At 39.3% G+C, this 27207-nt stretch overlaps 1 protein-coding gene across 3 annotated transcripts in view; it reads right to left on the bottom strand.

Moving 5' to 3' along the window:
* The window catches only part of NLN (neurolysin), a 105096-nt gene that overhangs the window by 36482 nt on the left and 41407 nt on the right, over positions 1-27207 (bottom strand). For all 3 annotated transcript variants that reach the window (XM_032144690.2, XM_032144691.2, XM_032144692.2), the window contains 5 exons: positions 25116-25264; positions 10687-10794; positions 7934-8036; positions 6468-6628; positions 1990-2125 (listed from right to left, as the gene is read on the bottom strand). In XM_032144690.2, the coding sequence (XP_032000581.1) occupies positions 1990-2125; positions 6468-6628; positions 7934-8036; positions 10687-10794; positions 25116-25264 (657 nt within the window). The remainder of the gene's footprint in view (positions 1-1989; positions 2126-6467; positions 6629-7933; positions 8037-10686; positions 10795-25115; positions 25265-27207) is intronic.

Genomic DNA, 27207 nt, shown 5'->3' with positions numbered 1-27207 from the left:
AACTGGGCCATGAGTTCCTCAATTCATCACCAAAGCTCAAGTTTATCTCAGAGAACACTGACTGAAGAATGTTATTCAGGGAACAAAGCACTAGTGAAACTAAAGTCATGTACGTGATTATTCTTCAATGAAGTTAGACTCCTAAGAAAGCTAGGGAAAACACATCAGATGTGACCTGTGGTCAATGTCATCTAGAAACTCCTATCACTGGGTTTAGTTTCTCATTACCCCATTTCTATGAAGGTCTATCTGGACACAGCAATTCCAGTTTTTAGCTGGAGAAACTTCTGAGAACCACAAATTATATTGCTGTGGTCAATTTTTCACTTTACTGTATTTGGCTAAATGAGTATGGTCTTATGTATTTATTTTTTACATTTTGTTACATATGTTAAGACAAAAACGGGCCTGGCTCTGCAAAGGACATGGCAGTTCAGAAGGCAACCCCACAATGTGAGAGATGGAGGAGCAGCCCGAGGAATACCGTGAAGAGATATGAGGAAACTCACGGAGAATACAAAGATATAGTTTTCCACATATATATGTGTGTGTGTGTGCGTGCATGTGTGTGTGTGTGTGTGTGCATATATATACACACACATACATACATATATATATACACACATACATACATATATATATAGATAGATAGAGAGAGAGAGAGAGAGAGAGAGAGTTTTGCTATGTTGCCCAGGCTGGACTCCAACTCTCAGATTCAAGGGATCCTCGCACCTTAGCCTCTCAAGAGGACACTTTGCATAGGAATATGCCAATCTCAAATTAGAAGGAAAACTCCTTTAAATGAATTAAGTTAATCAGGTGGTTACTAAGGAAAATTTTAGTGTATGCAATCACCACTGAAGGAAACATTCTTTACAAACCTGTTAACTCTCTGTGCCATCCTCTTGTATACCATGCATCAGACTGTAAAGTAATTACCTGTTCACACTTCTGTTGTTTCTAGTAAGTGACAAATCCATTGAGAAAAAGACCTTGTCTCTGTTTAAAAAACTATTTTTATTTTTAGAGACAGGGTCTTGCTCTGTCACCCAGGCTGGAGCACAGTGGCATGATCACGGCTCACTGCAGCCTTGAACTCCTGGGCTCAAGGGATCCTCCCACCTCAGCCTTCCAAGTAGCTAGACTTACAGGCACATGCTACCATGCCTGGCTAATTTTTAAATTTTTCTGTAGAGACAGGGTTGGGGTCTCTTTGTTTCCCAAGCTGGTCTTGGACTCTGGGTCTCAAGTAGTCCTGCCACCTCGGCCTCCCAAAGTGCTGGGATTACAGGCATGAGCTGCCATGCGCAGCCAAAAGGACCTTGTTTTATTCCTTTCTGTAATCCTACTATTTAGCATACTAAATAGTATGCTAGCCTAAGGCTGAATAGTTATTTCATAAACGTCTCATGAATGAATGAGTGAATTATACAATAACAACTATGTATCATTTATGGAGTTTAACGTTATAGATATTAGATCATAGTTTTTATGTATATTATTTTATATTACAGTTATTAGATAATAGTTTTATGTATATTATTTTATATTAGTTCTGTATATTAACAAGTGGTCTCTGGAATATTAAATGTTTTTTGTTTATGTTTTATTTTTATGTACATCATATTTGTCAGCTTATTTTATACACATTCATAAGCAGCCATGCTATGACTACTAAATCCCTAGTGACAGTGAATAAAGCCAGTAACTTTAGTAACTCTCTGTTAGAACCTACATGTCATGATAGGAATTAGTATAAAAAGCCTAAACAAGATTAAGATACAGTGAAGCCAGGCCTATACTAGCAATATAAACAATAAGCAGTCCCTAGAACCAAGCATACTATCTAACACTTAAGAGGTGATCAATATACTTCTCTCGAATGAAGGAAAAGTAGGATGTCCCCAAAGGCATATTATGTTCTGAGGCCTTCTGTCTGGTTGACATGGTATAGCAAAACAGTCATAGAAAAAAAAAAAAAGAACTAACCTAGAAAGGCTGTTACGCGGCTTGTGCTCTTTGCAGTGTTCATTTCAAGGACGAAGTCGGCATGTGTGCTATAACCAAGTAGTTTGGCCACCTTGGCCCGCAGTGGGAGTAGCTGCTGCAAAATGATGGTGTTTTCCTAGTAAGAAACAACAGCAACAAAATAAAGGCTAATCAATAATTTGATCCAAAGCACTAAAAGGAAGAATTACTGTATGTATTTTTAGGTTTGTAAAATTATCAAATATTTTTAGACCATTCAAACTTCTGGTTCCATTTTGGTGTTACAGGCTTTTTTTTTTTTTTTTGATTCATGATTTTGTTTTATTTCTGACATAATTTATGACTTTTTAAACTTCAGGAGATAACTATGAGGTCTTAATAAAATTGTAGGTGCTATAAACTTAGAGTGAAAAAATATTTTTAAGGAATATAGCAAATCCACATTTACTTCTACTGACAGAACTGCACCAAATATTGGTACTTTCAGTTCTTTTGGACATTTTTATTGTGGTAAAATACACATAACATAATATTTATCTTTTTAATTTCATACCCATTTGTATGGCTACTATTTTTAAAAACACAGAAAATGTGCTGGTGAGGAAATGGAGAAATTGGAACCCTTGCACATTGCTGATGAGAATGTAAAGTAGTTCAGCTGCTGTAGAAAATGGCATGGTGATTCCTAAATAAATTAAAACATATGATCTAGCAATTCCACATCTCAGTAAATAACAAAGATAACTGAAAGCAGAGACTCAAAGAGAGATCTATACACCCATGTTCACAGCAGCATTATTTATAACAGCCAAAAGATGGAAGCAACCCAAGTGCCCATGGACAGATATACAGGTAAACAAAATGTGGTATATATATACAATAGAATATAACTCTGCTTTTACAAGGAAGGAAATTCTGACACATGCTACAACATGGATGACCCTTTAAGGTATGCTAAGTGAAATAAGCCAGATACAAAAAGACAAATATTTTATTATTCCACTTATATGAAGTTCCTAGAGTAGTGAAATTCACAGAGACACAGAATAGAATAGTAATTGCCAGGGCCTGGGGAAAGGGGATAATGGGGAGTTAATGCTTAATGGGTACACTTTCAGTTAAGGAAGATGGAAAAACTCTGCAGGTGGATACAGGTGATGGCTGCAGAAAAAATATAAACATATTCTCAAAGTGAATATACTTAATGCCACATGCTATCGTCTGAATGTCCCCCAAAATTCACGTGTTGAAAAATAATCCCTTTTGTGGTAGTGTTAAACGGCAGGGCCTTTTGGGAAGTGACCAATGAATTAGTGCCTTATAAAAGGGCTACAGCTAAAAAACTTGGGCCTTTTCTGCCCTTCCACCTTCTGCCATGTGAGGACATAGAAAAAAGGCCCTTTCTAGACACTGAATGCTGATGCCCCTTGATCTTGAATTTCTCAGCCTTCATAACTGTGAAAAATTTCTATTGTTCATAAATTACTTTGTCTGTGGTATTTTGTTATAGCAGCACAAACGAACTAAGACACTATAAAATTCTGCTTTTAAAAATGTTTCAGGGATTTTTCCCAAGTTAACATTACAAATATCTTTTATATTTTATTTGTATTAAAAATACAAACATTGATATTATTTTATTATTTTCTTAACAATGAAATAAAAAGTAATTCTCCTAGAGGAAGTAAATAAATGTTAAAGTAAAAGGAAAAACTAATTCCAATAATCAAATCAGCAAATTATTTATAGACTGGTTTCTAAGGAAAATCACACACTGAGGCCACACTACCTGCATTCAAAATTTGGTTCCACCATTTACTAGTTACCTAATCTTGGGCAAATTCTGGAGCCTTCTGACCCTCAGTTTTCTCATTTGCAAGATGTGGAAAATAAAATTACCTACACTGGAGAGTAGTTATGAAGATTCAAATGAGAATATATGTAAAGTGCTTAGACAAATGCCTGGCACATAACCAAACACTATATAATTATAATTATTATTATTTCAAAACTAAAATGGAAAACATAGAAGAGAAACATACATAATGTAATTCTCCAAGTTCTAAAATTAAATAGTTTAATTAGATTTTTCTTTCATTTTTTGCAGTTTCTCCAGATCTTCTCTCTAGACTGCCAATTTTCTCCCAATATCTGTTCTCTCATTTTTTCTTTTAGTAATAGAACTCTGAATTTTTTTTTTTTAATTTTCATAGAGGTGAGGTCTTGCCATATTGCTGAGGCTGGTCTTAAACTCCTGGGCTCAAGCAATCCTCTTGCCTTGGCCTCCCAAAGTGTTGGGATTCCAAGTGTGAGCCACTGTGCCTGGCTGAACTCTGAATTTTTGCTGGACACTTGGTTACCTAATTATGTTTCCCAGCCTTCCTCAAAGCCAGCTGTGGCCATGTGATACTCAATGGGACAATGGGATGTGAATGAAGTGATGAGTGAAATTTCTGGGTCATGTCTGATAGATCTTTGCCTTGCTGGCTGTGAACTGAAGATGACAACAATGACCCTGAAAGCCACACAATGAGGATGGTAGAGCTGTCTTCCACCTCTGGACCACTCACCTCTTGACTTACCATTACAAGACGAATCTTTTAAAAAAAAAAATTGTGGTAAAATCTGCCATTTTAGCCATGTAAAATTCAATGGCAATAATACTCATTTGGTTGTGCAACCACTACCATTATCTGTTTCTAAAACTTATCCATTACCCCAAACAGAAACTCTGTAACCATTAACTCCCCAGTCTTCCCTCTCCCCATTCCCTGGTAACCTCTAATCTACTTTCTGGAAAGATAAAACTTTTATCTTACTTGAGTTACTGTGCTTTTGACTTCTGTCAAGTCCCTTAGCCTTGACCCGGACATATGTAGAGATTAATACCAGAAATCGGGTGGTACTAACAATAAAAATGAAAAATGTACAGCAGTGGAAGGTAAGGACCCAGACACTGCAGGCTGGGAGGCAGGTTCTCATTATACCGTGGGCATTTGTGAAAACTGTTGCTTGCCATAACTCAGACGGCAGGCCATGTACCTACTAAGTCTTAGTCTAGAGGAATTGTTTGGGAAAACTAATACTGTTGGGAGGTGTTTTTTTGGCATTTGTTGCTTTTTGAAAGATTACATGGGAGAGATGAGCTTGGGTGAGAATTGGCCAGTTTCTAAAGATGGAAGGAAAAGAATTCTGCTCAGGGAGGTTCTGCCTATGGTCTACAATCTTCAGATGGTTGGAAAAGCCAATTGCTCTGTATTCCTAGTGTCAGGAGAAAAGGCTGTCACTCCGAGTTACTGAACTGCAGACATGAGTTTGAGAATGCTGCCTTCCTCCACAAGCTCACTATGTTCAGAGGGCCTGAAAGCAGACTTCATTAAATGGAGGAAGAGTGAGATGGATAAATTCAGAAGCCAGTATATAAGATTTGGCAAGTTCAAGAACTATGACCAAAAGTGATATTTGGGTATAGTTATTTTGACGTGCATCTGATTAGCAGCAAACAGACAAGAAACCTACATTTTTGAGGAGGCTGTATTACCAAAGATATCATAAGTCTGGCCTACAAAAGTTTGTGATTATTTGATCCCTGAAGCAACCCTTGGGATTCTACCTGACATTAGCAGGACCAGCAATCCCCCAAGATATGGTCATCAAGGATAATGGACAAAAACAATTCCCTGTGGGCAAAACTGGGGGCCATGGAGTACAATTGATAGAGGAATTCTTGTGAGAAAGCAGACCCAAGTTTAGTCCAACAAGCTAACCAAGAAACTTCACCATAGTACAGAATCTTCCCAATTCCTGAGGAATTTGAAAGTTTTAGAAAATCGCTATGAGCTTGCTATGTTTCCCAGTCTTTCCTTTTCCAAATGGGACTTTTCAGTGCGGTTATTCTTTTCCTATGCCATCACTGGGGTGTTGGGGGAGGGTGTGGGGGTGAAGAGCTGATAACTTGTCTTCCTTTTATAGTTTGCTGGATTATGAGAAGCTACAACCAGGAAGAACTGTATCACCCAGGGATCCTGGTCTTTGAGCTTCAGGCAGTAACTGGGAATTAACAAATGGTGAATGGGTCCTATGTAAGGAAAACAGGGTCCTCATGGTTACTTGGATAGCTAGAGAGGCAGATCATGGTAGAACTGGCTAGATGACTGAGAATCCCTGTCTACTTCCTTTTTCCTTTTTCATATTAAAGCAGGACTCACCAGTGCTGGATTGTTGATTTAGGAGAGGAGCAACTTCTAATTTATTTAATCCATTCTATTTTTATTAGAAAAGCTTTTCCTGTGACCACACCAAGCAAGTTATCAATGAGCAATGAAAAAGCTAAAAGTCTTGTAAGTCTGAGGAATTAGAGATACAGTGCACACACAGGAATATCAGTCTCTGAGCTGACTTTGACACTGGTGAACAAAGTAAACCCTTTTCTTAAAATATTCCATTAAAAACAAAACAAAGACAAACATTTATAATACCTCTTTGCACCTTGTATTAAAAGCCATTTCCATCCTTCTTCTGGTTTCAGGGATACAACATTTCTTCATGACAGGGAAATAATGTGGATATTTTAAGGTAATTTTATACTTGTCATCATCTGTCTTTTCTAAACTGTCAATGAAATCATCAGGAAGAGCACCTGCAAAAAATCATTTTCTCATATATCAAATTTTCCACTCATTGCTGGTTTATTTAGCATTGGCATGGTGCCTTTTAGTAGCTCTAGGAATTTTGTGTAGTAACTGAAATTCAAGTAAAATAATGACAATCCTTTAAATATCATTTTGATGTTGCTGGAATTGGGGTGGCTGTTAGAGGCTAGGTGCCTTGGGAGATGGTAATTCAAAATATGAACAGGTTTCAGTAAACTTCTGCAAATGATGTTTCAGTGGAGAACAGGCAAAATTAAGCGAAGAAAGGCCCAGAAAGGCTGGGCACAGTGGCTCACGCGTGTAATCCCAGCACTTTGGGAGGCCGAGGTGGGTGGATCATGAGGTCAAGAAATCGAGACCATCCTGGCCAACATGGTGAAACCCCATCTCTACTAAAATTACAAAAATTAGCTGGGTGTGGTGGCACATGCCTGTAGTCATGCATGTAGCACATGCATGTAGCACATGCTACTTGGGAGGCTGAGGCAAGAGAATTGCTTGAACCAGGGAGGTGGAGGTTGCAGTGAGCTGAGATTGCGCCACTGCACTCCAGCCTGGCAACAGAGCGAGACTCCATCTCAAAAAAAAAAAAAAAAAAAAGAAAAGAAAAGAAAAAAGACCCAGGACTGAGTAAGAAGAGACTAGTTTAAGATACAATGCAGGAAACATTGCAAGTCAAAAAAAATTTTAAGGCACTGAAGGCTGTTAAACACAACTATAAACTACCAAGAAAAATTATGAAGAAAAAAAAAAAGAAGGCTGGGCGTGGTGGCTCACACTTGTAATCCCAGCACTCTGGGAGGCCGAGGCGGGCGGATCACGAGGTCAGGAGATCGAGACCACGGTGAAATCCCATTTCTACCAAAAATACAAAAAATTAGCTGGGCGTGGTGGCGGGCACCTGTAGTCCCAGCTACTCGGAGAAGCTGAGGCAGGAGAATGGCGTGAACCCGGGAGGCGGAGCTTGCAGTGAGCCGAGATTGCGCCACTGCACTCCAGCCTGGGTGACAGAGCGAGTCTTTGTCTAATAAGAGTATAAAAAAAAAGATTATTAAGTCCCCTCTGGACTGTCTCTAGAAATTTTATATACTCTCATTAGCCTAAAATCTAATTTTGGTTGGTTTGATTGTCTCTTCTGTAGAACGGGTGGTGGGCTTAGGTACTGGATCATTTTTTAAATAATTATTTGAACTATGATTTAGAAATTTTGTATCTGGAAAGTAAAACAAACTGTGAGGTAACACTATTTGCCTAAATTATATGATTTAATCTAGAAAAATAATAAAACTTACCAAGTTCAGCCTTGGAAAATACAAGGAAAGTATCATCCTCATTGAGGTTTTTGTTAAAATCAATACATAGCTCACTCATTCTTTTCTTCATTGATTTGATTTCCTGAAAGGAAGATAAAAATACAGGGCATTAGCAATAAAAAGAAACTCATTTTTTGCCAGGCACGGTGGCCCACGCCTGTAATCCCAGCAATTTGGGAGGCTGAGGCGGGTGGATCACTTGAGGTCAGGAGTTCAAGACCAGCCTGACCAACATGGTGAAAGCCAGTCTCTACTAAAAGTACAAAAATTAGCTGGATGTGGTGGCATGTGCTTATAATCCCAGCTACTCAGGAGGCTGAGGCAGAATTGTTCAAAAAAACAACAACTCATTTTTATCGTCATCAATTGAGTAAGTTTCACTTTCATATGAAGATTGACTTCTGTGCCCAAACTCCAGGAAGTACTTCTGTAGAGATGTGCTTGATAAAACAGGCTTCTGCAGTCCAGTATGTCACGTCCACGTGTATCTGTGTGTAGCACTTATAGAAAGGCAAGCCTGGTGATGTCTTGGAAATTACTTGTGAATTTGAAGAATAAATTTAGGAGGTACAGTAAACACAATATATTGCACATAGTACATACACAATAAATAGTTTCTGAGTGAATGAATAAATCTAGCAGTGTATTACCAATTAGCAAATTTCTAATCGTTTCCAATTCAAAATTTTAATTCAGTAATCAGCATCTGGTTATGAAGTAAACCAAGAGATATAAGCTGAATAATTCATTCTATTGTTGCTTCGGGAAAAAGGTGATGTTTTAGTTTTATAAACCTTTTGTAAACAAAGATGATTTATAGACTCTAAGATTTGCATAAAAAGTATTAGGTGGGAGATCAAATGAAGCAATAAGAAGGAAACCACCAGAAAAAAAAAGATACAATTTTATTAATCTGTCCCATTCTTCTAACAATGTTACATAATGAAATTTACTGCTTCTCAAAGTGTGGCCCTGGCTAGAAGCATCAGCATCACCAGGGAAGTTGTTAGAAACGCAAATTCTTGGGACCCCCACACTAAACCTACTAAGGTGCAAACTCTTAAAAGTGGAGTCCTATAATCAGAGTTTTAATAAGCCCTCCTTATTAAATGATGCACGCTACATTTGAGACTACTGACCTAACACACTGTTCAGTGGTGTTTTCTGATACTCTCCCTCAACCCCCTTTCTACCTCTGCCCCACTTTGCAGCTCCCATGTAGTTCAGATAGGACCTGATCCTATCTGCAACTCTAGGTGTGTGATTTCTACACCAGTTGGGCCATCCTTCCACCCCCACTGCCCTCAGGACTGTTCAGATAACCCAGGCCTGGTATTCCATTGACTAAAAGGGAATTCAGGATTAACCATAGGATCCACTCTAGGCCATTAAGACATGAGGAGAGGTTTACTGGTGGCTTCTCTATGTCCTTCTGGATGGTGGAGTTTTTAGATTTATAGCCATTTTAGGAATGAAAGGAAGCCAGCCTTTAGATAAAACTAACACTGAGGAAGACACAGTAGAGAAATAGAAAAATCAGCTGGCCAATGACTCCACTGTGCATCAGGATCAAACCAACCCACGCAGCTCACCAACCCCTCGACCTTCCAGTTCTACAAGCAAATAAATCTCTCGTTTAAACAGGGTTTTGTTAGCTGCAACCAAATATATCTTAACTAATACAGTGTTCATGCTCCAAACAGAATTAAGAATTGACCAGGAAGACAAAGGGTCAGGTAAGTGAGATCAATCACATTTCTCCTCTAGCTCAGTGAAGGAAGAGGATAGAAGGTTATCAAAGGGCTTTACGTGGGAGAAAGGTACCCATATCTCAGTGGTGCCTGTGGTTATAGCTAACATGCTGACAACATTTGATTTGGATTTCTTCCAAACTTATTTCCAGTCCTGCTGGCTAGAAGAATGACCTGGAAATAAATCATGGAGTATATTTCCTTTCCAAGAAGAAAAAGGTTAATTCTGGAGCCGAGTTTATTTTTGAGCCTGGAAGACTTGATTGGCATTAGACAAAAGAAAAAGTTTGAGAGGCATCTTTCAGCAGCTAATCTCTCTTCTTTTAAGGGGCATGTGTTAAACATAGGATACTCCATTCCAAAGTGCTGGTTTTAAAACTCTCCATCAGTAAGGATTTTATAATCAGTGCCCCATCTCTGTATGACCAAGGGAGTGAAAAGACAAATCAACTACTAAGACCTGAGAACAGCTCTTAAAGAATGTAAAGCAGGGTAGGGAAAATAAGCTTAACACACATGAAACAAATAAAACTTGTACAAGGTTAAAGAACAATTTTAAGTTATCAGTTGTTTGTCTTTCACCATGAGGTTAACAGGAGTTGTAGAATTTAAAACCACTAAATACGAAATACATTGTAGATGAATTTGTATTACAGGTTATTTTATTACAACCCTTCTGTTTCCCTATTTTCTGATTTTTGTTGCACAAGTTGGGTACCCCTTATCCGAAATGCTTGGGGCTTGAAACGTTTCAGATTTTGGAGTTTTCTGGAGTTTGGAATATTCCCATTATTACCAGTAGAGCACGCCTAACCCGCAAAACCTGAAATGCTCCCATGAGCATTTCCTCTGAGCATCATGTTGGCACCCAAAAGTTGCAGACTGGAGCATTTTGGATTTCTGGATTAGGGATGTTCAACCAGTATTTTGTTTTATTTATTCATTTTTTTTTTCTGATAAGAAAAGGAAACATAAACTCACATTCTGTGCTTGTTCAGGAAGATGGAGCCCATTCCTTTTCCCCATTTTAATTGACTTTTCCAAGTATCGTCTGGCCTCAGGTTTTATCTTCCCCAGATCACAGGTTTCCTGAAATTAAAGAGCGTGAAAACCATTTCTGTTGAAACAGTGCATAGGTAAATTATAAACTATGAGGCCACAGCAAATTTATTCATCATCTCTGTTGGGTTATGAAGCACATAGGTGATTACAAGGCAGGCCCTATTGAAGACCTAATTTCTTTTATGCTTTAGTGAGCTCCTGCTCATTTAAAACAGAAACATTAAATAAATAAAAAGCTAACTAGAATTTCCTTGCCTTGAATCAAAATCAGGAGTGCCTGTACCACTTGAAAGTGTGATAACAGAAGCATTTGCATAATCTAATTCTGAGCATTCTTTACGATTGAGTGGTCTTTTTCACAAAACATATTTCTTATCACAAATCATCTGGATTTAATTTTCTATCATTTGCTAACCTGTTCCAACTTGAAAGGCAGGAATAGAAATAATGGGTAAATTCTAAACAAATGCAGAGTGGGACTCTTTTGCCAATATACCAAACAGGGAGAGCTGGATAAAGCCCCAGCAAAAGCCTTCCAACACTTCAAAAATGCCTTACTGTCATTTGCCAAGAGCGATCAAGGGACTACAGCAAGCCGCATAGGAACAAGTATCTGGAGAAAATGAGTCAGCACTGCACGAAGAGGAGGAAAGCTGGACAGTAAATTTGAATCTATATGCAGCAGCACAAACAACACTCACCCAAAAGAACAGAGGGCAATGGAGGGGAATGGAAAATTTCCCCAGCCACAGCAAGGTAATAAAGACACCAGATGTTTCTCTAAAGCAGGTGGCAGAATACACATGGCACATCTGGATGGCTGGGTAGTTAGTGGTTCCTAAGAAGAAATGGACTCTGGACAGATTCAGCAAGTGTAATGGATTCAGTTTGGTTGAAAGCCAATGAGGGACTTCTGTTTCTAAAGCCTTATAGGCCTTCTATTGGTTAAACATTCTCTCCATGACAGACCCAGGCTGTTTAACTCTGAGCATCCCTAATTTCCCAACTAATTAAATCTGTAAAAGGACTGTGTTTAGCTTAGAGACTGCATTTTAGATTGTTGGTGCTAGATCTGTGCTGCAATAATTCCGTAATTGTATATCTTTTGTTGCAGCAGGTAACAGAGTTGTATTTTAACTTAATACTACTTAATACAGCCAACTGTATCTCACTTTGCCTAAAAAATTATTTTATTTTACTTTTTTGGAGACAGCCTTGCTCTGTCACCCAAGTTGGAGTGCAGTGGTGCGATTATCAGCTCACTGCAACCTCCGCCTCCCAGGTTCAAGCAATTCTCATGCCTCGGCCTCCCAAGTAGCTAGGATTACAGGCATGTGCCACCATGTCCAGCTAATTTTTGCATTTTTAGTAGAGACGGGGTTTTGCCATGTTGGCCAGGATGGTCTCAAACTCCTGGCCTCAAGTGATCCACCTGCCTCGGCCTCCCAAAGTGCTGGGACTGCAGGTTTGAGTGACCATGCCTGGCCAACAAATAATTTTATGTTACAGTACTAAAGCATTTGTTGTACATATGTTTACTCTGAGGTTATCCTCAGTGGAGGCAGAAAATAGGCTCCTTTTTCCACAGAAACCTCCCTTTGTGTCCCTGGAGAATTTGTGCATGCTGGCATGATTGGAGTTGGAACCCTCCCTAACTAGTATCAGTGAACAATGGGATGCTAGCAGCAGGTGGCTGCAAAGGGAAGAAACCCACAATGGCCAGGGAGATAACTGGGCTATGGGCTGGTTCCCTCAGGGGTGGCCAGGAGCTCCAGTCACAGTGTTCCTGCGGATGTGATTAACTTGGGTTGATCTAGGCTGGCTTTAGTAGCGCCGGGAAGTCTGTCCTATAGTGTGAAGCACAGCAACGGGAGTCTCTAGACAGTGCAATACTGCAAGATGTAGAGCTGGGGAGAATCCAGGCTGTAGTTACGTGCAGGGGACTTGGGAGGAATCCCTGGTGAGAAGGGCCTGGCAAGAGCTGGGCAAGTTGTTAAGGACCCAGGTGAGCAGGCTAAGGTCCAGAGCAGAAGGCCATCCCAGCAAGGAAAGGAGCCAGTGAGAAGCTCAGGCTACAGGGGGACAGCCGTGTGTGTACCTGGGTTCCTGGGCCACATTTGGCCATAAGCTCAGGACACAGACTCATGATAAAGCCTCAACAGCTGAAGAATGCAGAATTCCTACCCTATGGCTATGCTTGATGAGGATGGGCTCTCATACTAGGTAGGCTGCAATCTGCCATATCAGCATGTAGCAGGGCTGCTCTTTCAGAAAGCCTAAAATATATTCAGGATATGAACTCAAAACTCATAGTCTATGTTTAAGTTAAAACTACTTATTCCCAAAATAAACGACACAGGTGCAAACAGGTAGAAGGATATTCTGAGAAAAATCAGCCCTGAATTAGGTCTAATTAAAATATGACTAATTAGGCTGGGAGTAGTGGCTCATGTCTGTAATCCCAGCACTTTGGGAGGCCAAATTGGGTGGATTACTTGAGGTGAAGGGTTCGAGACCAGCATGGCCAACATAGCAAAACTCTATCTCTATTAAAAATACAAAAATCAGCCGGGTGTGGTGGTGTGTACATGTAATTCCAGCTACTTGGGAGGCTGAGGCAGGAGAATCACTTGAACCCGGGAAGTGGAAGCTGTAGTCAGCTGAGATCGTTGTCACTGCATTCTGGCCCAGGTGACAGAGTAAAATTGTCTCAAAAAAAAAAAAATATATATATATATATATAAAATTTATATATGACTAATTAACTGTAATGAAATCTTTAACTTACCACAAAAATGACAGAACAGAAATCTGACTAATTATAACCAGACAATCCTTGCTAGGCAGACACAGGTCTTGGGAAATCCCCAGAGTTCTCTGGTAGAAGGCACTTCTAAAATGTGCTACTTAAGCACATTCCTATCCCAGAGCTGATCATAGTAATATTCTCTTACAATCCCCAGGCAAGGTCAGAATTACTGCCCAAGGATTTTCTAAGAGGGAATCAGCCAACACTTCTAGACTGTCTTGCTGTAATTGCACCTTCCTTCCTAACAAAAATTTCTCCCCTTGAATCTCAGCCAGGCCATGGGCCTCTTTAGGTGAAGTTTTTCTGCTTAAAGAGTAGAGGGCTAGTTCTTAGAAGTGATTTTTAAATTTATATGATCTGACAGTATGGAACCTTATTTTAGTCTCTGTAGTGACAAGATTTAATTTTCCCCTAACTTCCTCCTGCAACAAAGAGTTTTAATATGAATGTGTATTCTCTCTCTCTGTCTGCATCTTTCTCACAAGTATGATTATATACTCATATTATAGACAAGAAAACTGAGGTTAAATATTTTCCCAAGATCATATAGCTATCTAATGGTTAAAAACAGCAAAAAAAAAAACAACTTCGAATTCTAGTTTAATGTTTTTCCCAATGTACCATACTACTATATTACCATCCTTAATCATTCTTTAAAATTTTATCACAAAAATTGAGTTTATTGTTATTATTATTTTTGAGACAGGGTCTCACTCTGTCACCTAGGCTGGAGTACAGTGGTGTGATCATGGCTCACTGCAGCCTTGAACTTCTAGGCTCAACAGATCCTCGCACCTCAGCCTCCCGAGTAGCTGGGATTACAGGCACATGCCACCACATCTGGCTAATTTTGTATATTTTGTAGAGAAGCGGTTTAATCATGTTGCCCAGGCTGTTCTAAAACTCCTGAGCTCAAGTGATCCACCTGCCTCGGCTTCCCAACCTGCTGGGATTACAGACGTGAGCCACTGTGCCTGGCCAAATAATGAGTTTCTTAATTTCCCCCAAACCCTCCCCATCTTCTGTCTCATGACTTTGTCTTTTTCTTCACAAGAACTTTATATTTTCTGTTTCTAAAATATATAAATAAAAAATTATTTCAGTGGGATTTTCTGTATTATACAAAGGAGAAATTACAATGCCGTTAAAAGAACTATGGAGATTAAGATACTATATTTCTCTGAATATCATTTAAAAAATGAATTCAGGGCTGGGCACAGTGGCTCACGCCTATAATCCCAAAACTGTGGGAAGCTGAGGTGGGTGGATCAATTGAGCTCAGTTCACCAGCCTGGGAAACATGGTGAAACCTCGTCTCTACAACAACTAAAAATACAAAAATTAGCTGGAGATGGTGGTGCATGCTTGTAGTCTTAGCTATCTGGGAGGCTGAGGCGGGAGGATTGCTTGGGCCCAGGAGGCAGAGGTTGCAGTGAGCCAAGATTGAGCTACTGCACTCCAGCCTGGGCAACAGAGTGAGAACTGGTTGCAGAAAAAAAAAAAAAAAAAAAAAAATAGAATTCAGGGCTGGGTGTGGTGGCTTATGCCTGTAATCCCAGCAGTTTGGGAGGACAAGGCAGGAGGATCGCTTGAGCCCAGGTGGTTCAGGCTGCAGTGAGCCATGACTGCGCCACCGCACTCTGGCCTAGGTGACAGAGTGAGACCCCGCCTCATTAAAAAAAAAAAAAAAAAGGAATTAGGAACTTTGAATTTGCTAAGGAATTATAATAGGATAAGAGAGTATAGCCAGGTCTGGTGGCACGTGCCTGTAGTCCCAGCTACTTGGGAGGCTGAGGTGCGAGAATCACTTGAGCCTGGAAGGCGGAGGTGGAAGTCAGCTGAGATCACGTCCTATGGTCCAGCCTGGGTGACAGAGCCAGACCCTGTTTCTAAAAATAAATAAATAAATAAAAAACAAAAAGCAAAACAAAACAAAAAAAAACCAAAACCAAAAAACAAAAACCCAAACCAAAAAAATTAAACTAAAATAGAGAAATAACTAATTGTATTATATTTGTAATTTAGTTCTTCTGCTCCCCCTTGCCCCCTGCCCCAGCCCATGACATTTACTGTAAGGTTGCTACACGGTGAAGAGGACATTCTTAGGTAGTTGTCTGCACTCCTGGGCTAGGTGGATACAGCCAGCACTGCTTGCTGACTACTAATTCAATATGCCATCACAAGATTCACTGCTTCTGTGTGAGCCACAGCGTGAGGTTGCTGAAGTGAGGCATCACACTGCATGAAGATACATTTTCATTGGGGCTAGTTCAGTTCAACATACATTTACATTTACTGAGCTCCTATTTATTCCTGGCACTAAGGAAACAAAAAGGAATATTCTTGAAGAGCTTTAAGTCACATGAAGTTTGAAAGAAACACATATTAGTAGATAACATCAATCTCACACAGCACGTAAAAAAATAGGTAAGTACTTGGAAAACAGAGGGGCACAAAAGAAGGGTGCCTGGCCAAGGGGGAAACTAAGCCAAGGTAGTTGATGCTTTATATCTGGATCCCTAGGCTTTTAAGACCCCAACAAAATTATAAGTTTAGTAGTATTATGACCAATGACTAGACTTACATATTTCAAAAATCAAGAAGACAAGGAAAATAAAGGGAATTAAATTGTAAATGAACTTGGGATATCTTCTTTTTTTTTTTTTTTTTTGTTTTTGGTCATTGTTTTAAGGTACTGGTTCTTTTTTAACTTAATTTTAAAATTTTTATCTCTTTATTTATTTTGAGACTGGGTTATATGAGACTGGCTAATTTCTGTAGTTTTGGTAGAGACGGGGTTTTGCCATGTTGCCCAGGCTGGTTTGGATCTTCTGGGCTCACGCCATTCACTCACCTTGGCCTCCCAAAGTGCTGGGATTTCAGGCATGAGCCACTATACCCAGCCGGTTCTGGTTCTTGTATTTTAATTTGGAGCTGGGTCTCCATGGCTGGCCAAGTAGGAGAGATTACATAATGTTTAAAATCATATACTTAATCTCATGACCTATTCATCTGCACTGTAACATTAAAGCTTTCCTATTTAAATCACTAATTGGCTAAGATGAATTGGCAAGACCAAAGCCTGCCACTCTAAAAAAAAATAAATAAATAAACAATATTACAATAGATCACTGTACTTCTTAAATTTAGCTTGCATAATTCAGCCTCTATTTCATGAAAGAATTCCTCTTGTGCATTTATTCCTTAGCAGGCCACTGGAATAGAATATGCCTGATTGTTTTGACATGAAGACATTGTACATTTTTCTCACCAAAATGGCTGGAAAGAGCAGGTATTAAATCTTTGATGTTTGTTGGCTTTTTAAAAGCCAACAATTGAGAAGCCCTTGTCAGAATTGGGAAATACTAATACCTGCAGCCATAATTGCTGGCTTCTGACATTGGGCCATTTTTTTTTTAGCTTAAAAGGATGAGGAAGTCCTTGTTTTCACTGCTTTTTCTCTTTTTTTTTTCTTGGTGGAATTAAGGATACATTTAATATATGTTAAATTTTTATGTGTAACCTGATATCTGCAAATGAATATAACTATATATATGTAGTGAGGACAAATTAAATCCACCCTTCAACTTATAAACTAGGACATTAATAATACCGTTGCATTTACTTATGCAACAGGTAACCTGTGCAAAAAATAACTACTCTCTTGAATTTTGTGATAAACATTTTTTCCAGTTTTACCACTTACATATTGTACAGTTTTGCTTCTTTTTGAGCTTTATAAAGTATCATATTGTATGCAGTATTCTGCAATTTCTTTCCTTCACTTTTACTAAGATTCAACTATATTGTTTCATGTTGTTATACTTATTTATTTTAATGCTATAAAATATTTCATTGCATAAATGTACCACAATTTATAGATCCATTTTCTTGCTGATGGGAATCTGGGTTGTTATGAACACTTGTTCAATATTACCTTGCACAAATGCAAAGGTATCTCTAGGTAAATACTGAGGTGGGAGTGGGAGGATGTGCTAGGTTGTGGAGAATGTAAGCTCCAACTTTCTATTACTAAGTTTTTCTCCAACTTGGTGATGAATCAGTTACGCTCTTAGAAGCAGTGCACAAACATTCTTGTTGATCCATATCCACAAAGATAACTTGGCATTGTTGGTTTTCTTCATCTTTGCCAAGCTTGTGAATGAAGAATGGTAACTTATTATGGTCTTCATTTGCATTTCTCTGATTACAAATAAAGTTGAACATCTTTTCATACATTTGATTGCTATGTGCGTTTCTGTTGAAATATTTCTTCATATCATTTGCCCATTTTTCTACTGGGATGTTTCTTTGTTATTGATTATAGTGGTTCTTTATATATCCTAGAATGCATCACTAGTTTAATGTTTTGTAAGTTTATTTTCTCAGTATTTGAACTCTTTTCACTTTTCCTTAAGAATAGAAGTTATTTTAACATAGTCAAGTTTATTAGCCTTATATTTCGTAGTTAGCACTTTTTGCGTCTTAATAAATATATCCCTGCCCAGATGTCATAAAGATATCTTCCTGTACAGGCATCTAGAAGCTTTAAGCTCTAGCCTTTTATGACTTTAATCCATTAGGAATTGCTTTTCAGTTGGTTGCGAGGAAGACATTCAATTTCATTTTATTTTTCCAAATGGGTAACTTATGTCCCAGCAATTACCGAAGGCCTATTTTCTGGATCTGCCACTAACTGGTTTCTCACTTTAGTTTGATGAACATTTACTGAATGCTTGCTTTTTATCAGGCACTCCGCCAGAGGTGCAAAATAGAATCAAACATGATACCTCCTTCCCTTGAAGGGTTTAACAAACAGTCTACATGGTTTTTGGCAAGCACTTACCCACCAGTGATGTGGCTCTTGGAAAGTTATTGTTTCTGAGCTTCAGTTTCTCCACTTATATTATAAAAAAGCCTACCTCATAAGATTGGAATCAAGGTTATATGAGTCATATTGCTATACAAATGTAAGGCAGTCTTAGTAGTCACACACTGGGAGGGAGAGGACCACAACACACTGGTTAGTCTTATCCTCTACCGTAATTTCTTCCATCCATTTAGTCAACAAATTATTTGTTTTGAAGGTTTTAAAAATTTTTTTTGCGGGTAGATGGTAGGTGTATATATTTATGGGGCACATGAAATGTTTTGAGACAGGCAAGCAATATGTAATAATTACATCACAGAGAATAGGGTATCCCTTCTCTCAAGCATTTATCTTTCGTGTTACAAACAATCCAATTATGCTTTGCTATTTCCAAATGTACAATTAAGTCATTATTGATTATAGTCACCCTGTTGTGCTATCAAGTAGCAGGTCTTATTCATTCTATTTTTTTTCTTTTGGTTCCCATTAACCATCCCCACCTCCTCCCCTATTTTGAAGGTTTTGAAACATGACTGCCAATTAAATGATACTCCCCAGACTGAGATATGGTGTCCCTTCAATCTGGGCAGAATGCAGTGACTTGTCAACCAACATGGTACGGCAGAAGTGATGTCATGTGACTTCTGTGACAGTGCATAAGTGCAAAGTAGCTTCTATGTGGCTTGCCGGAACACTCATGTTGGAGCACTGAGTCTCATGAAAGAAGTCCTACTATCCTGATACCACCACACTGTAAGGAAGCCCAAATTAACCCACACAAACGGACCACATGGAGACGCTCTACGCTATGGACTGAACTGTGCCCTTTCAAGTTCTTTTGTAGAAGCCCTATCCCCAATGTGGCTGTATTTGTAAATAGGATTTTGGCTGGTAATTAAGGTTAAATGAGGTCAGAAGGGTGGTTCTTAATCTGACAGGATGGTGGCCTTTTAGGAAGAGATGGAGAGTTCTCCCTGTCTCTCTCTCCCCTTGCCTTCCTGTCCCCCACCTCCCAACCTGTACCATGTGCACACACTGAGGAAAGGCCAGCAGGGAAGGGAAGGGGCCATTTGCAAGCCAGGAAGAGGACTCTCACCAGAACCCAACCATGCTAGCACACTGATATCGGACTTGCAGCCTCTACAACTGTGAAAAAGTTAATTTCTGTCATTTAAAGGATTCTGTCTACAGTACTTTGTTGTGGCAGCCCAATCTAACTAAGACACTGGTATGATTTGGCTGTGGTCCAACCAAATCTCATCTTGAATTGTAATCTGAATTTTAATCCCCACGTATTGAGGGAGGGACATGGTAGGAGGTGATTGGATCATTTGGTCAGTTTCCCCCATGCTGTTCTCATGATAGTGAGTGAGTTCTCACAAGATCTGGTTGTTTTATAAGTGTCTAATGCTTCCCCTGAGCTCACTCTCTCTCCTGCCATCATGTAAGATGTGCCTTTCTTCCTTCTGCCATGATTGTAAGTTCCTAAGGCCTCCCACCCATGAGGAATTCTGAGTCAATTAAACCTCTTTCTTTATAAATTACCTAGTCTCAGGTGTTCTTTATAGCAGTGTGAGAATGGACTAATACAGAGAATTGGTACCAGGATAGTAGGGTACTGCTATAAAGACAAACTGAAAATGTAGGAGCGACTTTGAAACTGGGTCACGGGCAGAGGTTGGAACAGTTTGGAGGGCTGAGAAGAAGACAGAAAGATGTGGGAAAGTCTAGAACTTCCTAGAGACTTATTGAATGGTTGTGACCAAAAATGCTGATAGTGGTATGTACAATGAAGTCCAGGCTGAGGTGGTCTCAGATGAAGATGAGGAACTTTTTGGAAACTGCAGTAAAGGTCACCCATGCTACGCTTTACCAAAGATACTGGGCACTTTGCACCTGCCCTAGAGATCTGTGGAACTCTGAACTTGAGAGAGATGATTTAGGGTATCTGGCAGAAGAAATTTCTAAGCAGCGAAGCATTCAAGAGGTGGCCTGGGTGCTCCTAAAAGCATACAGCCATGTGTGTACACAAAGAGACGGTTTGAAATTGGGACTTATGTTTAAAGGAAAGACAGAGCATAAACATTTGAAACATTTACAGCCTGATCATGTGGTAGAAAAAAAAAACTCATTTTCTGGGGAGAAATTCAAGCCAGCTGTAGAAATTTGCATAAGTAACAAGAGCCAAATGTTAGTGCCCAAGACAATGGGGAATATGTCTCCAGGGCATGTCAGAGGTCTTCACGACAGCCCCTCCCATCACAGGCCTCGTGGCATAGGAGAAAAAAAATGGTTTTGTGTCCCCCCTCCTCCCCCTGCTCTCTGCAGCCTCAGGACATAGTGCCCTGCATCCCAGTTGCTCGAGCTCCAGCTGGGCTAAAAGGGGCCAAGGTACAGCTCAGGCCATTGCTTCACAGGACGGAAGCCCCAAGCCTTGGTGGTTTCCACATGGTATTGGGCCTGTAGGTGTGCAGAAGACAAAAACTGAGCTTTGTGAACCTCCTCCTAGATTTCAGAGGATGTGTGGAAATGCCTGGATGTCCAGGCAGAAGTCTGCTGTGGGGGCAGAGACCTCACAAAGAACCTCTGCTAGGGCAGTGGGGAAGGGAAATGTGGCATAGGAGCCCCCAGAGTCCCCACTAGGGCACTGCCTAGTGGAGTTGGGAGAAGAGGGCTACTGCCCTCCAGACTCCAGAATGGGAGATCCACACGACAGCTTGCACCCTGCACCTGGAAAAGCTGCAGACACTCAACACCAGCCTGTGAAAGCAGCTGCAGGGGTTGTAACCTGAGAACCACAGAGGTGGAGCCACCCAAGGCCATGGTAGCCCACCCCTTGGATCAGTGTGCCCTGGATGTGAGACATGGAGTCAGAGGAGATTTTGGAGTTTTAAGATTTAATGACTGCCTGGCCAGGTTTTGGACTTGCATAGGGCCTGTGGCCCCTTTGTTTTGGCCAATTCCTCCCATTTGGAATGTGAACATTTACCCAACGCCTGCACCCACACTGTGCCTTAGAAGTAACTAACTTGTCTTTGATTTTACAGACACATAGGCGGAAGAGACTTGCCTTGTCTCAGAGGAGACTTTGGACTTGGACTTTTGAGTTAATGCTGGAATGAATTAAGACTATGGGGGACTGTTGGGGAGGCATGATTGGTTTTGAAATGTGAAAAGGACATGAGATTTGGGAGGGGCTGGGGGTGTAATGATAGTTTGGCTGTGTCCCCACCCAAATCTCATGTCAAAATGTAATCCAAATTGTAATTCCCACATGTCAAGGGAGGGAGCTGGTGGGAAGTGAATGGATCATGGGGTGATTTCCCCCATGCTGTTCTTGTGATGGTGAGTGAGTTCTTACAAGATCTGATTGTTTGATAAGTGTCTGGTGCTTCCCCTGCGCTCTCTCTCTTGACACCGTGTAAGACATGCCTTGCTTCCCCTTCGGCTTATGCCATGACTGTCAGTTCTTAAGGCCTCCCAGCCATGTGGAACTGTGAGTCAATTAAACCTCTTTCTTTATAAATTACCCAGTCTCAGGTACTCTTTATAGCAGTGTGAAAATGGACAAATACAGACACCTTGAGACTACATGAATAAAGACAGATGCCTGATTAGTTCCTACCTGCTTCAACCCAAGCCACCACTGCCTGAAACCACATGTCAGACCCCAAGTCAAAACTGTCCAACTAATTCCTTTCTGAATTCTTGATCCACAGAAACTGTGAGAGAAAAGAAAATGATTGTTGCTATTTCAGGCCACTAAGATTTGGGGTAATATGTTATGCATCAATAGATAACTGCAGCCCTTATTGCATGGAGAATTATGAAAAGTAATTTCACTTTTCTATGTATTAATTTTAAGTGGAAAATAAAGAGAGCTAAAATAACATTTTATATCCAATTGGGATAATATATTTGATTATTACATACATTATTGCTGTCTTGGGAACATTATTCAGAGCATCCTGATTTTAGTAGAGCAGGCCTGAAATTGCTGACATCATATAAGTTTAAGATCCTATTTATCCAGCTTAATGAGGCCTTTATGTGTCAATTTTTTTTTTCTTTCTGAGACATGGTCTCACTCTGTGACTCAGGCTGGAGTACAGTGGCACAGCCACTGCTCAGTTCAGTCTCAACCTCCCGGGCACAAGCAATCCTCCCACCTCAGCATCCCGAGGAGCTGGGACTACAGGCACTCACTACCATGCTCAGCTAATTTTTCTATTTTTAATTAATTAATTAATTTTTTATTTTTTTGAGATGAAGTTTTGCTCTTGTTGCCCAGGCTGGAGCCCAATGGCACGGTCTCGGCTCACTGCAACCTCCGCCTCCCCGGTTCAAGCAATTCTCATGCCTCAGACTCCCAAGTAGCTGGGATTACAGGCGCCCGCCACTACGCCTGGCTAATTTTTGTATATTTAGCAGAGACAGGGTTTCACCATGCTGACCAGGCTGGTCTTGAACTTCTGACCTCAGGTGATCCACCCGCCTCGGCCTCCCAAAGTGCTGGGATTACAGGCGTGAGCCACCACACCTGGCCTCTATTTTTTATTTTTGTAGAGATGGGTTTTTGCCATGTTGCCCAGGCTGGTCTTGAACTCCCAAGCTCAAGTGATCTGCCTGGCGAGCCCCACAAAGTGCTGGGATTACAGGCATGAGCCACCATGCCCAGCCATTAATGAAGGCTTTATATGCTATATCATGGCTATCCTATTTAACTTACAGTATTATGGAGAAAATAAATAAAATATTTGGATATCTGATTTTGCCCTTTAGGTACGAATGGGTAAGTTTTACCATTTATTAAAGTGTCCAACTCCAGCAGAGAACTAATACTGGTAATTCTAGGTTTTAAAAAAATACTGCCTAAATAAACGTAACCATTTGTCATGGAAGGTGTTTAAAGGTAGGTAAATTCACCTAATGACCTCCAATGCAAAAACAAACACAATAGTTATTTTTTATTATCCTGATGGAGAGTTGGCAAATATTGTAGAAGCCCCTAAAAAATGTTCACACAATAAAAATTATAGAAACCAAAATTATAGAACCAAATCTGAAATTACCTTAAATTGTTAAAATAAAGGCCCGAAATGAACCAGCTCAAATAAAGACACAAATCTGATGAATGAATGCATTGGTGTCTATCAAGTCACTATAGTATGCTAGTCTACTCTACAGGCAGCAATTTGTTCCCAAGTTTAGTGGGATCAATCCCAAAACTATAGAAAAGTTATTTTATTTTATTTTTTGAGAAGGAGCCTCACTCTGTTGCCTAGGCTGGAGTGCAGTGGCATGATCTCGGCTCACTGCAACCTCTGCCTCCTGGGTTCAAGTGATTCTCCTGCCTCAGCCTCCCAAGTAGCTGGGAATACAGGTGCTTGCCACCATGCCTGGCTGATTTTTGTATTTTTAGTAGAGATGGAGTTTCACCATGTTGTCCAGGCTGGTCTCAAATATAAGAAATTTAAAAGTACTCTGTGACAAAGAAATCTAAAGTGACAAACCTTTCATATCTTGATAACATTCATAAGAATCACAGAATGTGAAATAAAAACAAAAACATTATTCCAAATGAGAACTTAGAAATCATGATGAAAATAGGATTAATTAAAGGAAACTAGAAATTCTAGGAAAAATTCCAAATTACATAAAAAAATATAGAACAAGAAAGAAATATAATTTGGGGATGAAATAAAACGAGGAGACTATAAAGGCCATGATTCAAATCACATCGAATAACTGTGGTCAAAAGGAGCAAGAAGAACAATTTAGCTAATGAAGAATAATCATAAAGTTATTTTCATAAGTTACTTTCACCATGAAGTTTATAGACCAAATGTGAATTATTATGAATTATGATTATCAATTATAGGATGAAAAATGCTTGTCTGATATGAAAAAATAAACAGGATATACATCTTGCATGTCTAAATCTTGATTACACATTGTATAATGAGTTACAAATTAAAATGCTATTTAATTTAAAATATTATATTCCAACTCTTGTCATGGTCTGCTAAAAAGGAAAAAAAATTGGGATTCTGCAGAAAGAAACATGCAAAATTAAATTTAAAAAATGCCTGGAATTTTAAAACTGCTTTTTTCCCCAAACAAATTGCTGAAGTGTCATGAAAATAAAAATTGAAAGCTGCTAGGAGGCAAATCAACATTGGTAAAAAGATCAAAAACACTTGGACAGACCCACCTAGAACATTTATTATCCATAATTTCCGCAAGTCTTGAAAAATGTAAGGATGACAGGAATGACTCTGGCATACAGCATCAACAGTATGTCATCAATATTATGGTTCCAAAACCACAAGATATTTACAGATAAACAACTTGATTCCATTTGCTTCTAATTGATTTGGTCTAAGATAACCCTTACATGTAACCATCAAGTTCATAATGTCGTTAAAAAGCCTTAAATTTACAGATGTTCACTCCTCTACATTTGGTCTTTAAGTGAATGGAATTAGCATCTCAACATAACCTCAACGATATAATTAACATTATGTAATACTATATAATGCCCATTATGGTATTATAATCATTGGAAACAAAAGTTAAGAAAATCCAGTCAGTATGTTTTATTTATGATTGAAAGTTCTTTTTTGTTGTAGAGTTTTCCCCTTTAAAGGGATTTATAACATTACTTACCTGCAAACGAACAATTCTCTCAAATATATCTCCTCTCATGCTCATCTCAATATCAAAACGAGAAAGTCTTTTGTCTGCTTCTGTACTTGCTGCTCGTACTTCTTTGTCAGAGGATACGTGCTGGGGAAAGTCTAGCATGGTCCTTTCCACTGCAGATGGAGAAAAAAACTATTACCACACAACAGGACTTGTCAAATCAGTATTAAGCCAGATACCTCATACCCAGATGAATGATCATGCCAATAAAAGTTTTTTTATTTTATATTTTCTGTAAAGGCTCCTAAGGCTACCAAGAAAAAGCATCTAATGCAGGATTTGGCTGTTCTAGCTGGCATCATTGTGAACGGTAAGGATGTGAGCTGAGCACTTATCAAAGTACATTGGGGTACAATTTTTTTTTTTTTTTGAGACAGGGTCTTTCTTTGTCACCCGGGCTGGAGTGCAGTGGTGCAATCACACCTCACTACAGTCTCAACCTCCCAGGCTCAAGCAATCCTCCTGCCTCAGCAGCCCCCTTCCCCAACACCACTGAGTATCTGGGACTACAGGCATGCACCACCACACTCAGCTAATTTTTATATTTTTTGTAGAGATGGAGTTTTGCCATATTTCCCAGGCTGGTCTCAAACTCCTGGGCTAAAGTGATCCTCCCACCTCAGCCTCCTGAAGTATTAGGATTACAAGCATGAATCACTGCATCTGGCCTGAGAGTGTAATTTATCAACTGGGAATGTAGGAAGAGAAAGACACAGTTCCTATACTGAGGCATCTTAGGATCTGAGATGGGAAAAGGGTACACAAAAAGATAAAGACTCCATAGAAAATCTAATCAAAGCAACGGACCCTACCCCAAATGCACACATACATAAAAACATCCAAAATTCCAGATAATTTCAAAGGATTCCCAGAAATCTAAGTGGACACATCCAACAAGTAGCTAGACATTGGAGACATTCTGTTAAATAATAATGATAATTTAGTTTGGTTTAATCTTCACATATTAAAGTTGGTTCTTAGGTTTTTCATCAATTTGTATTTTGACTTTAATTGGGTAAAAATCTCTGATGTCAATGAAATAACCAATACTACAGAACAAAAATAAGTATGGTTTATAGTGATGGTTGTGCTATGCTGTGAAAATAAGTAAATTTTTATTTGATTAACTTCAGTATTGTGAAGGTATTATAAATAGAAAAATTTCCATATGATATATAGTAGACAGAAAAGCTATCCTTTATACAGCAAGAAATTATATAGTTAAACACTCGTATCAGTCCTCTTAAAACATTGTTACAAATAAAGCTATTAGAAATACCTGCCAAAAATATCAGAATAAATCCATAAGGTATATTTTTGAAATATCAAATTACGAAATTATGCTTTTAGGATTTAATATATAATTTTATGTCTGTTGGTTAAGGAAAGAATGGAATAGAAAACTTTGAAATTTAATACTTACAGCACATATTTAAGTGATATTGGTTAACTATATGGTTGCAATATGTTCACTTTTAAAAATTAGCTATAAAACGGTGGCTCACGTCCATAATCCCAGCACTTTGGGTGGCTGAGGCGGGTGGATCACCTGAGGTCAGCAGTTTGAGACCAGTCTGGCCAACATGGTGAAACGCTGTCTCTACTAAAAGTACAAAATTAGCTGAGCGTGGTGGTGCATGCCTGTAATCCCAGCTACTTGGGAGGCTGAGGCAGGAGAACTGATTGAACCCGGGAGGCAGAGGTTGCAGTGAGCCAAGATTGCGCGACTGCACTCCAACCTGGGCAACAAGAGTGAAACTCCGTCTCAAAAAAAAAAATAATAATAATAAAATAAAATAAATTAGCTATAAAATATATTAAGAAGGAATAAAAATTGCTCAAAAACTTACATAAGCAACATCAAATGCAGGAGCCTAAAATTAGAAACATATTCTTAAACAAAGATGCTGAAAGCCATTTCCTTCCTTACTTTGCCACAAAGACCTGGAACCAGATTTATGCTCTCACTGCCAAACTATAGACAATGCTGATGCCCAGTGCCTGACACTAGGCAAACAAGGTTTCAACAGCTACTGCGAGAGGCGTAATGGACTCG

Source organism: Hylobates moloch, unplaced genomic scaffold (genome assembly GCF_009828535.3).
Source record: "Hylobates moloch isolate HMO894 unplaced genomic scaffold, HMol_V3 SCAFFOLD_23, whole genome shotgun sequence".
Lineage (NCBI taxonomy): Eukaryota > Metazoa > Chordata > Mammalia > Primates > Hylobatidae > Hylobates > Hylobates moloch.
This window is presented reverse-complemented; position numbering and strand designations above follow the sequence as displayed.